The following is a 13,926-nucleotide window of genomic DNA, read 5'->3' as shown; positions in this document are numbered from 1 at the left end:
AAGGGGGAAAATGTAAAAAGTGAGTAAGCTAGCAACATTCCGCGGGTACGAAGTGAGGCGTGCGCGGGGCGTTTTCACTGTTTTTGGACACAATGCACTGCTTGCAATAACTGCATGAGGTTTCTGTATGTTCTTAATTCTGTGCATTAGACACATACAGTGGCGTACATAGAGCGTAGCGGTATGGTAATGATATAAAATGACGAAAATCTCCCGTACGAATTATTAATACTTTTAAGGGTAGGCTTTTTATAACACTTACGATACGATATACTTAAGTTTTTTATACCTCGTACTGGATATTTTCTTCTATTTATATCATCTGCATACCCTGTGCATGCACGCCACTGGACACATATATAACCACACACATATATAGACACATATATAAAGCATAGGTAAGTACTATTGCATTCCATCAGGAAAGATGATCAAGCGCAAGATTATCTTGCATATACCTAGTTAAAAGTTGGTAGACACAGAAGTGGCCTATTTGAAATGATTACGCGATCACGCGTTTCCTTTCCTTCAAAGAACGAAGAATGCCACTCGATCTCGTTTATTTTCCATTTTGCTTCGCGGAAAAAATATCTGACTACAAAGTCAAGGTATATATATATGGCTAGCTATTTGGGAGGAAGCCGAGACCACATAGACTTTACGACGGGAATTCTAATGTAGTGTCAATGTTGAGCGCGATAAAACTTTTTGTCTTTGAAATAACTTAATTTTATAAATTTAAAATGCATATAAAAAATTTCGGAACCGACATGATTTGAACCTGCGACTCTCTGGCAATCGCGGCCTGAGCACTTTCTCCAATTCAGCAACGGCTCTCCTACCGTCGATGCCGAAATTAGTATATGCCTTTCACATCAGTCTTATAGCGACTGTAGCGTCATCTAGTAGGAAACGTTGCAGTTTCAATCTACTTTTTCAAAGGTCCATATTACAATGAGACACCAAAACAAAAAAAAGTTAACTTAATTCTTAAATAAACAAGACTTATAGGAATAAATGTTGATCTACTTCAAGTGTTTACTTACTTACCAGTTTAATAAATATAGCAACCTATTGTACTGTTTTGTCAAAGTTTTAACTATATTTTTGATCTATTAAAAAAAAAAGCCAAAACAACCTGAAGCTATTGATGAAGATTTTTTTTATAACACTGCTTTAAAGTCCTTGTAGCTGATAAGCAATGTCGTGGATTATTGTTTTAACATTTTTAATACAAAAAAAATCTAAAGTTCCAACAATCAAAATTGCAATACTTCTTTAAAGGTTACAATAACTATGACCTAAAATTTACAAAGCTGTATTACTGCCAGTATTTCAGCCTGACGCTCCTTAGTTCATTGTTTTAGAAGCCGCTATGATTGACGCCACCTGCTTCCACCAATCGTTTATTTTAAATACCACCAGAAAACTTGGCAATGTAGTCGTATAAACAAAGTAGTATATTGCAGCTGCTGCAAAATATTGGTTATGAATTTTAAACGTTAAAAGTTATATAAATTCATACAAACTGAAGGTCAACCATTAGAATACTCATAGGATTCAGAATCCGACGTTACTTTGCGGAAGTTTATGATACCCTGTACAATAAAAGCATCGCCATAATACGCCTTATCTTTAAAATTCAAAATTAATTTATTTCAAGTAGACCTAATATAAGCACCTCGCTATAATAAATGTGTATTATTATTAAAACTTATGTCCTAAAATTACCTTAGGAATCATATTTTAAAAGCGTATAGTAAATCCCACAAATGACTTATTACTTGACACTAATTTATGACCATCTCTTGTAAGACGACTTTTTATATCCACTTTTTGTTCATATAGACTGAACATATTAGTCTATATAAACAAAAAGTCTTACAAATATTATTATTATAAATATATTGTGAAGCTACAGTTAGTATACCTATTTCTTTAAGTTTATATATTGATCGTGCAGCGCTTTTCTGCAATATAAATATACCCACCTCAACGCTTCGCTTATGAGGCGTGCAATAGTTTCGATATCAGCAGATTCTCCCCTTCATCTTCAGCTTCATCGTCATCAGTCTAATTATTTTATTTTTATTTTATTTTATTTTATTTTATTTTATTTATTAGGTTTACTTACAAACACTTACACTAATACAACCGTTTTTAAAATTTAACTATTCTATTTAAGTGTAATGTTTTCTTAAAAGTAAACACAGCATATGAATTATCATTAATGCTTACCCTTTTTTTCAGTTTACCTACTAAACTAATTAATGTTAAGGTCGTACCCGTGATTCTTTTCGCGAAAAATGAACCAGCCCTTCTATCACCAGGTAAGACAATCAAACGCGGTGGAATGTCTCGCAGGATTTTCTTTGCACTTAGACTTCAGTCTCCATGACCCCAAAGGTCTCCACTGCATACGAAGCAAATATGTAAATTTCTATAAGAGAGGCATACCTACGCCCTTTGCCGTTTTCAGCCATCTCAGCTGCGGATGCCGGTCTTGATGATGTCTCCCTGCTTTGAGATGAGGATGTATGTCTCCATGGCTACTCTCAGTTTCAGAGAAAATTCTAATCAGATCTATAGACTTTATTCTATAGTGGATTTTAATCTGGGCTGTGCTCAGAGCATAATGCATCATATTATATGTTGATTTTGAAAAAACCATTTAAATTATTTCATTTTTTATTTTTTTTTGGTAATTATATTAATTTAAATAATGGAATCTTCTCAACACAAACAACAAATCATTCATTCGCAAATAAGGCACTTGCGGTATCCTTTTCCATCATTAGAAGTATAAACAACACTTTGCGATTGGTTTTTTTTAAATACTTTTTTGAGTATTATCAAAAAAGTATTTAAAAAACCATACAATGAGAGTTTAGGCCATAGTCCACCACGCTGGCTGGCCCAGTGCGGTTTGGTAAACTCCACACGCCTTTGAGAACAATATCGAGAGCGCTCAGGCAGGTTTCCACACGATGTTTTTCTTCACCGTCGAAACATGCTATTTTGAAATTACCTAAAACGCACATAAAAACGAAATTTAGAGGTGCGTGCTGGGACCCCCCTGCGCCCCGAAACTTTGTCGTTCCCCGCTTCATTTTTGAGTATGTTTTTGTATTTTTAACAATCAAACAATTCTGGATGATATATACGAGAGCGAGTTTTAACTAAAATACTTAAGTATTAGTTTCTGTTACAAAAGATTTTACTTTCCACAAAGAAGAACATCAGTAGGTATAACGTTCTAGACTTATCCGAGAGAAATCGAGTTGAGAATAAATCTTTGATTTGTATTCGTAGCTCGCTTGCAGTATTTGCAATCGATTCGAAATACAGCCGGATGGTAGACGTCCTTATGAATCACGGATTGAGAAAATAGTCGGTATCCCTCACGCAGATCCCTGATTCATGTCTATTTATATATTGAGCAGAAAATAAAATAAAAATGGATACATGATTTATATAGTGGTACTTACCAGAGTGATGTATTTATGGAGGATCTTTTTCAGCTGAAGCTTATAAAAAGATAACTTTTTAAATTCGAATTGATATCAGTCGGTAACATCAGCATCATCATCATCATCACATCGACCCATTACCGTCCCAGTGCAGAGCACGGGTCTTCTCCCACTAATAGAAGGGGTTAAGGCCATAGTCCACCACGCTGGCCCAGTGCGGATTGGTGGACTCCACCTTCGAGAACATTATGTAGAGATACATAGCTCTTTCCATTGCCCGCAGTGTGTCTCTGAACCTTCTTATGAAGCCCATAGTTAGCGACCACGTTTTTGATCCATAAGTCATCACTGGTAAAATGCGCTGTTCGCAGTTAACCCTTAGTAGCGGTATCTCTAACACCTGTTATTAATATATGTATAATATATATATTAATAACTAATATATATAAGTCGTACGAATTGAAACATCTGTTTATAATATTAAGTAACAGCTTTTACTAAATACATTAAAATGTAGATAGGTACGTACCAATAAAACAAACAAATGCTTCATCTTTAATCACTGCCCTGAAAAGTTGAAGCTCTTGGCTAACATTAATCAAGAGTACCTACTTCTTCGCCGTACTTTATTCTTGAGTATAATAGTCCTGATTTTTTTGTTCACCAGACACCTGCTTCCGATCTAAGGAGGTGGACTAATCTCAGTCCGACCGCACTCTTTCCCTTCACCCTTTTCCTATGCCCCTTACTCGATTTCAAGAGGTGCCTCACAAAAAACAGATTCTATTATATTTTAACACGTTTTTCGTCGTAGATATCTAGACTTTGCAGTCCATTAAAATCTACTCGTAAATTCTAAATCAAACCAGTCTCTTCGTGTGCAAAAACTTTAATAATTTAATATGATAATAATATTCCCGTCTGCATCCAAGACGTCTTTATCTTTGCAATTTATGGAGTAATGCGAGAAGTTTTTATATTGTTTCGCTTTCAACTTTATATTATAACTATCTGTTGCCCACTACTTCGTCTGCGTTGATTACGGTTTTTAAAAATCCCGCGGGAACCGTCAGTTTCCCCAGAATTTTTCTTTATTAATAAGTATTTTAATTGTGTCAACGTAGAAACCATATAAGTTAAACTAATGAAGTACTCTGTGGGCAGAAACCAGAGTAAATATTGTGGAACTCAATGAAGTTAAGTTGTAACAATCAATCTGAGAGTCAAGTTGCGAAGCCCGTAAATCGATGATTGGAAAGTTACCAAGTCGCAGGTGCTCTTAACTTGGCTGCAATTTGTTCGTAGTTCCGTAGTTCGTATATTTTCCTTAAACTTTAAGTCAATAGTTATTTTATTCCTACAAGAAATCTTTTAGTTATTGAGTAACCTACATTAACATCTTAATCAAAAGATTTCTAGCTTACTGATTGATAGATAATGCACAAACAAGTGGGTCTAACGCAAATCGGCCCTTCATCACCTCAACCAATTGAAGTCCACTGCTGGACATAGGTCTTTTGTAGGGAGTTCCACAATACACGGTCTTGAGGCGCTTGCCTCCAGCGGCTCCCAGCTACTCGCCTGATGTCATCTGTCCACCTCGTTGGGGCCGACCTACGCTGCGTTTACCGGTGCGGGGTCTCCCACTTCAGCCACTTCAGCTTCGCGACTCGCTGAGCTATGTCGGTAACTCTAGTTCTTCTACGGATCTCCTCATTTCTGATTTGATTACTTAGAGATACTCCTGGCATATCTCCATCGCCCGCTGAGTGACACTGAGCCTTCTTACGAGGCCTATAGTTAGCGACTCTGCTGTCATCCCTGGCAACACGCACTTTTCGAAGACTTTAGTCTTCAGGCACTGAGGGATTTTGGACGAGAATCGGTCCATAATAATTCAAAAGTAAAAGAACAGAGGGATGAGACAAATTTCGTTGATTGTGGCGAAACTCAAACACTGTTTAATTTTATATTGGTTTGGGGATTGGTTTGGGCTAAAAATAGATTATTGGTTTTTTTAATGAAAGTTTCTTATCCAATTTGTAAATTGCAACGTCCCGCCACACACCAGACTAATGTGGACGCGCCTCGCGATTTATGTCTTGTTTAATGTTCGGGCAGATAAAGCTTAGGAGTAAACGAATTTATTGGACACTTAAAGCGATAGAATAAAAATACTTGGGTGTAAAATACTAGCTCGTAAAGCTAAGAGGTGATACAAAAAAGACTGCCTCTGTTCCCCATAATTTCTAGGCCGAGGTCTTCGGATTAATTTGTTGCAAACATATTGCACGTATTTTAGGAAGCATCACGCACTTTCAAGTAATTTAAATTCTGGCACCGATAAAGCAGTAAACTCAAATTCAAAAGTTCTAAATTAAAATTCAATAAAGGTTATTATTATTCATGTACCTATCACAGGCACTTATGAAGCTATCATACAGATACTATTACCATTATTGGGAGGTGCTGGTGACAACTACATTCGTTAACTTTAAATTAAATCTAGGAGCTAGGCGCCCTAGTCTAAGAAGAGCCCAGAACAAACTTAGCCGGCTTTTTTTTTTGTTATCATTGTGATTGTCAAAAATTAAATTTAGCTATGAATTCGGAACACAGCATTGCAACAATGCTGCTCAAAGGCAGAAATAAGCATGGCGATAGTATTTTCCTAGACAAGCTATGCTACAAAAAGCTCTTCTACTTCTGGAAATCCATCTTACCATCTTATATTACCATCTTAGACGCCAGCCATCTGGTACTACGCTGTCAAGTTATCACTTAAGAAACCAAGTTATTATACAGTGCTTCAATTTTTAACTCACGACGCAAAAACGACTGCCGCCACAAAATGGCGGATATCATATTTTTTCCACAACTCCTGCAATATGAGTAAACGAACGGGCTTGACTAGTAGAATAATATACACTTAATTGAAATTCGGGGTTATTACATTTTTAATTTATAGAATAACGAAATCTTCATTAGTTAATCGCCATGGATAGCGAGTTAAAATAACTTCTTCAAACCAAACAGATAATCCAAATCGTACTCTCTGCGCACTTTTTGCCCCGACACAATAGAGGAGACTTACTTTGCAAAGAATAATTGCTAAGTCATCAACCCGTGGTTTTCGCGAAATTAAGCTTCGTCTTCGTAGTACCTACTTATATTATATTATATCATAGAATTTCGGAAAATAATGCTTTTATCCAAATCGCTAGTAAATGATTATGATCAGGATCATAACGCAAACTAAAAAATCTACTATCTCAGTTGTAATGTTGTAATACCGCTTATGACTACACTATGGCAACGACTTCGCATTTCGCAACATACGGTTATCGAAGTATCTGAGGGTAGATCTTTAATAATTTATATGTATACCTTAATAATAAGTTTAAAATAAATGATTGCTAATCTAATAATATAAGTTCAATATGATTTCTCTGTAAGTGAATATGTAAATTATTCTTTAAGAGAAATAAATGATTCTTTAACCTGATAATGGAAACGTAACCAGTTATTGTTGAATAAAGTAGATTAACATTTTTTATTCCACTACAAGTTAGCCCTTAACTGCAATCTCACCTGGTGGTAAGTGATGATGCAGTCTAAGATGGTAGCGGGCTAAACTGTTAGGGAGTATGGTAGTAATATCCCTAATAGGTGAACGCGAAATCGCACAGAAGCACTAAATCGCTTAGCGGCACGTCTTTGTAGGTAGGGTGGTCACTAGCCACGGCCACCAGACCAGACCAGAAAAAAATCTAAAATTATAAATTCCCAGATTGCCTCTGCCTGGAATCGAACTCGGGACCTCCTACATACATTCAAAGCGGTAACTATTACGCAAGGGATGTCGTCAAAAAAAAAGTACCCTAAAGAATAATAATAGTTGCTTAACTAACGCAATCGATTGATTTGCACTTTACCCACACCAACCGCTTTATCATCATCTGATAGTATTAATCGTTATGAGCTTTTCATCAACATTTGAGTTCTCAATTCGAAATAGTTTCTAAAAGTACGGGGCGTGTTAAACAATACGTTATTTCAAGCGTGGGAAATAGCAATTTATGTTCGCATGATTCTCCGGACTCTGTCGGATTTAAACGCTGCCAGCTGGAACAGTCAGTTGGAATATTTTTTCGACGGCGATATTAATATTATTGAGGTGGTGAAATATCATTTATCGCGCTGTCATTATTGTATTTAGCTATGATCTTTCCAAACGTTTTGATTTATCACAAATGTAAGAAAAACGTGCGTGTACTTATGAACACACGTTATAAGTTATACTCCTTTGGCGTAACAAGATAAAAATTAAAAATCTTTTCAATAAATCATCTTTCACCTTATTCAACGTTTGTAGGAAAAGGTATTTAATACGTTAAAAGTTTTATTATAACGCATTATCAGTTAGTTATTTAGTAAGTTAAATAAAGTTTATTTAAATTTCACAAAAAAAATATTTCTATATGATAAAAGAAATGACCCTAATAAATATAAATAAATTTGGAATACAAATATACTCATTATCGGACAAACAACATTAAAATTTGAGATTTATGTACAATTGAATCAATTTAATCACCGGAACCGCCCGCAGATTTTGACTATTGAAAGTGTACACTGTCAAACCTTATAGCTAACTTCAGGGTGTCGGTTTATTGTGACGGTGTGAGCGCGCATCGTAAAAATTTACTCTCATCATTTTTCCCTAACGCGCCAAAAAGAAGTATAACTTTAATAACAATAAAATAACTATAGTTTGTATTTTTTTAAAATAGTTCAACCGGTACATACCGCGATAATATTATGGAATATGTCGAGATTTCGACCCAGTTGCATGGATCGTGGTCACGGCGGAACCTAGTTTAAGTGTATTATCTGTGGACGGGACTGCGGAGGTGCGAGATGACAAATTAGATGACACGGGCAGAATCTTACTACCCGCTTTCGTGTTCTTTTTCTTAGTATTTCACTATAGTTTAGGATGAAACGCAACAATTAAACAATTCTTTATGGTGTCAATAACCAAACTTGGGTAAAAATGCAAATGGTATTAGAAATATTATGGGAGTACTTAGTTATATTTATTAGTAGATACTTCAATGGACACATAATATGATATTACGAATTAAATAATTAGTAATGTGACCAAGGAATATTCTGGAACTAAATTTCTAAAGCCAATCTTCCCATCACCAAAAACTTACCTCTCAAAATATTTGGTAACTTAATTATCGTCTCTAACCTTTTGGTTCCCTAAACAACCTGAGAGATTATAGGACCGTTTATCAGCATTGGAGCAGCATGGCTAAACAAACAAGGTGATCGGGCTCTAAATCTCTATTCTCTAATATTAAAAAGAACTGTAGTGGGATACTATTAGTTTGAGAATCATGATGAAGAAAAACTTAAACGCAAACTCTAGTGAGTGAGTTTGGTTAATGGAAGTCAGAGCGTAATAGAGATTTTAGTTTAACATCATCATCATCATCATCATTCATTACGGACCCGCTACAGGGCACGGGCTTCCTCTCAGAATGTTCTCATTTTTGGGTTCAGGCCGAAACCTACCACGCTTGCCAAGTGAACATTTTGTTCAACTCTCAGGCATTCAGGTTTTCTCACAATGTTTTCCTTCACCGTTAAATCATTGATATTTAATTCATAAAACGCTGATAACTTAAAAAAGTTAGAGGTGTATGCCGGGGTTTGCACTCGGCCTCCCTGAAAACAAAAATGAACCTACCTACTTGGCTATTTCAGCCAAGCTTTACACAAATATTACGAGAAATAAATGGATCGTATCGTTTAAATCTTGCAGTTATGGTTGTAGCCCATCAAACTGTCTCAATGATTCATTCAGACAAACATTTTAATAGGTCTTTATGATTGAGTCTACTATTTTTCTTTATCTCTTAACTACATTTTATTTCCGTCTGACTAGAACAAATTGTCTTGCGACGTTCTGTCTGGTTAGGTTTCTGCACATGCATATTTATTTTGTTACATTAATTAACTATCATGATTACCTATCTGAAAAAACGAATAAGCTTATCACACATTATTATTTATATATCTGTTAGCTCGGGCTAGTCTGCTATATTTCCGGACCAATTTTGCCAGGACTTCTAATTCAGGATTAATATTTTAATAGTAACGTAGACCAACAAACCTTTTATGATTACAAACGTAAGTATGAAAGCGATATTAACTGTACAAACTTCCTAAACCTACGTGCTTAGCTTTAGCTCAAATTTCCAACTTATCTTGATATTAAGGAAATATTGGTATTTTCATGGTTATCATCGAGTTCCAGTTCATTCCCTGCTTAGCAAAGCAATGTACGCAAAACCTTATGATAGCAACATGACAAAATGTTGTACTTACATTCGAAATAAGTGTAACATTTTTGGTACACCTAACACTTGAGGCGTACTTTAAAATATAAGCGCTATAACTGGAGTCAGTCAAAGATGTTTTGAATTTGTCATCTTCGATTTTAGTTGCTTATGCTTAGTGTAATCTCAGCACTATACGTCTTTAATACGTTAGTAAATTTAACATAGACAGTTTAACTTCAGCTTAGTATATGTAACTTTTTGTCTCGCGTCATATCTCCAGTGTGTTCGAACGCTCAATGCTATTTTTATACTCTAATTGAGAAAGATTGTTGAACGCTAAAATGCTTTATCAATTTATAGAATATGTGTCACCTACTCTTACATTTAGGTCAACAAACAGAATTCATGCCACGTCATGGGTACATGGCTATTGCTTGACTGTCAGTTTGTCACAGAACAAAATCATCGAAACGGCTAAATTAACTTTCTCAGGACTTTTGCTGGCAGGTAGAGGACTGTAGGAGTATTATCAAAGCATCCACATCAGGTCAACTTTGACTTTGAACTTTGTCAGGAATGACAACACTACAGCACTTTACTATAGAAACCAAGTGGGCTTGTTGTATCGGTACTTTCACAGGCCGGTAAATAAAAGTATGCAGGGAAAACTTTAACACATTTTACCGCGAGAAAACAATTAACGGTCCTACAGATTTTTTCTTTTCTTGTGTAGAAAGTGGACTTTGCGAGGAGTGTTCTAGGAGTGGTCCGGGTAGTGCGGGAGTTGAGGAGAGGAATCTCCGCAAATCCTATATTTTTAATTCAATGTTCCGTTTGTGCGTTAATATTGTGTAATTTTTGGTGTACAATAAAAAATACTTTCTTACTTCTTATAGAGACCCATACCTAGATACTGTCCTACCTAAAAGGCATTAGGTTTTACAAACATAGAACCCGCGTGTATTTTAATTTCATCCTTAACCAGACAGGACAGAGTTTAAAATTATTTGCAAGAAGCGAAAGTCGTAAAACATCGTAGATTCCAAGAATACCGATAGACATAATTGAGTTGTTCACTTCAATACAAAGAAGCGGTTTAGAGTCTTTAGACATGGTAAATATTGGCGCAAGTACTAAAGTGGGACAATTGCCAATGACTGGAGTCCCTGATGACATCATGATGGAAGCTGAGAGAATGTTAATGGTAATATTGATTCAGCAAGATCATAAGTAAAGCGAAAATTTTGCCTTCATCTGTAGAACTGATAAAGTCAATGAATTTGTATTGAAGTCGGGATATGTGCTGTACTGATTACGTAACTTTGTTCAATCCTCAAAACCGCATCGACTTGTTGTATTCGTTTTCCGGTAAAAGCATTGTGGGACAAAAGTAACGAGGCCTTTCTAGAGAGATACCAGACTCCGTGGGGAAACTTTAATAATACATTAAAGGTTATATACTAGTTCCTATGTGTTTGACCTACTACTACTACTTGGTTGACCCTATAGCTGACCAGAAAGCGCTTGTTGACCACTATAATCTTATCCATTGTTATTGTGGCGGATGCTCCGGCGTCGGAGAGAAATACATTGCATACAATTGCAAGTAGGCCGGTCGATGGCATTTTTGATGCGTACATTACATGAGAATTATACGGTAGTGATATGATTTCGATAACCATATTCGTAAACTTAAAACTAAAGCTACGAGGGTTCCAAACGCGTAATGGTCTAAAAAGAAGCCCGCAAAAATCTCCATGATGTAAACGGGTAGTTTATTATAGAATTGTATGCAATTTTCCTTAAACGAATTATGAATTTCTTGTCACCTAATATATTGCACTGTAAGTTTACACTTATTTCTAACAAAAAAACACACTTTCACATTTATAACATTGTTTCCATTTTGGTTTAACTCCTTGCAAATGTGGCTTACTTTAAATGAGGTCAGTGTGTTAATTCATCAGTCACTTTGATCAAACATTTTGACATCTCAAGGTGTAACGATCAACAGATTAAGAGAAAAAAATCTAAAATTAAGCTCAGCTTGTTATCATTTGTGTCGGCGTGTAATTTAAAACAGAATCGATTATATTTTATGCATGTTTTAAGTATGAACGTTAATGTACGTATAAAAGTATGAGTTTAATGTCAACATTATATGAACTAGTGGTACGCCCCGAAGTAAGACCTTGCCCTGCAAGGCACATAAACTTTTACCGTTTTTGCTTAACGCCATCTCTTGAATCATATTGTAGGTGTATTGTTATCACAATAAGAAATACCGTGTTGTTTTTCTATTTACTTTGTGTCGATCATTATTAGTATTTTTTCAAAAAGTATACTTTTTAATACGAGCTACTTTGATTTACCGCCAAAACATCCATAGACAAATAGCGACTTGTATCATAAAATAGTTGAGCGCTTAAAGAATAGCTTACTTTATTTTGGCTTTGTTGCAAAGGTTCATATTTTTTCATTTGAAAATACTATTTTTTTTTTTAATTAATAATTTATGGAAGCAGTGATAGCCCAGTTGGTAGGATTTACACTACACTTTTGTCTCTAAATTTTCCAGTTAAAATATTACTTGCTTCAACGGTGAAGGAAAACATCGTGAGGAAACCTGCTTGCCCGCGAGTTCTCCATAATGTTCACAAAGGTGTGTGGAGTCCACCAATCCGCAGTGGGCCAGCGGTGGACTACGGCGTTAATCCCTTCTCATTGTGGGAGGAGACCGGTGCCCGGTAGTGTGCTTATAATGGGTTGATATGATGATGATGAAATATTTCGTCCATTGGTCTATATGTTTAAGTAGTAGTAGAGCTTTTTAGTGACAGAGGTCGTCCGGGGAAGTACTATTGCCATGCTTATTTTGCCGCTTTCCTCGTTTGAATATTAGTATAGATTATCACAAGTTAACGAAAACAACCGCGCCCGATGGCGTAAAGTTCTCTCCGAGGCTAGAGAGCTAGGCGGAGCCAGTTTCCGAACTATATAATTTAATAATTTTTGGCTCTCTCTTTTTAAATGTAATTCTCGTACTCATAGCCCGCAAGGTGTCCATTGAAATCGAAAGAAAGGAGTAAGTGGATAACCCAGTGTGCTTTTTGTTACAGGATCGCGACAGCAGCCTTTCTGTGCCGGCGCGGTGGGAAGACAGAAACCTACGGAAGTATCTCAACAAACATAACGTGGGTAAGTGAAAAATATTATAATCCGACTACACAGGGCCCTCATTTTAATTCTAAAGTAGAGAGGTTCATGCCCCGGCATGAACCTTTAGTCAACCCCCGAAAGTAAAGCCGATGTCTATCACCACTTCACTGATTAGGGCGCCATAACCCAAACAGGTTAACCCACTAGCAACTTACAACACAAGCTTTGCATGTTAAAATATTTTTAAGAAGGTACCTAATTTAATTTTTGTGAACTTCACTAGCTTTTGTTTGGATTCGTGGTGGAAGTTGGTTGCCGTGATACAGATCTCCTGGTCATATTACATACAAGAACATTGAGACATGCTAGAACTATTTCACCTAGTTTTTACACTTCTTCCGTTTATTCTTTTTTTTAATTCTTAACAATGCTTAAAAAAAATAAAAAAACACTATTAAAAATTTATAAAAAAAATGTAAGGAAGGACTCTAGCCTATCGCTGAACTTTGCTCGCTGAGCGCTCTTGTTTACTGCTGCGTCCCGCGTTGACTTTGGGGGGCAGCTATTACAGTAACCTGGGGGTTGTGAGGGTGCCAGCTCACGGGGCTTTTGGAGCGCTAGGGGTTTGAGGCGTAGCCCTGGATCCTATGAGGCAGGCGGCTACAGCGGTGTTCGCTCATCAGGTTGTGAAGGACAGATTTCTCACTTAAATTAGTTATGGATTTTATTTTTAATAAATAAATTAAAAAATATATATATCATCACTCACCAGCACGGCTAGCACGGGCATCCCCGGGAAAAGCATAAAAATGTATCTTCTCCCACAGCTTTATAAACTCGCAGAGCACTGGCGCAAGAGTGGAAATAATATCAAAAAATGTGTAATAATAAACGGGGGTAAACTTCTCCTATTCCATGTTCTCGTGCTTTAACAACTGCGC

The 13,926-nt window shown here is 36.2% G+C and overlaps 1 protein-coding gene across 1 annotated transcript in view; it reads left to right on the top strand.

Annotated features, from left to right (window-relative positions):
- Window positions 1-13,926, top strand: part of LOC120625596 — a 182,967-nt gene that overhangs the window by 153,672 nt on the left and 15,369 nt on the right. The window contains exon 4 of the mRNA XM_039892660.1: window positions 12,946-13,024. Within this exon, the coding sequence (XP_039748594.1) occupies window positions 12,946-13,024 (79 nt within the window). The remainder of the gene's footprint in view (window positions 1-12,945; window positions 13,025-13,926) is intronic.

This window comes from Pararge aegeria, chromosome 8 (genome assembly GCF_905163445.1).
Source record: "Pararge aegeria chromosome 8, ilParAegt1.1, whole genome shotgun sequence".
NCBI classification, from domain to species: Eukaryota; Metazoa; Arthropoda; class Insecta; order Lepidoptera; family Nymphalidae; genus Pararge; species Pararge aegeria.
Note: the sequence above shows the minus strand (reverse complement) of the source record. Positions and strands in the feature narration are given on the sequence as shown.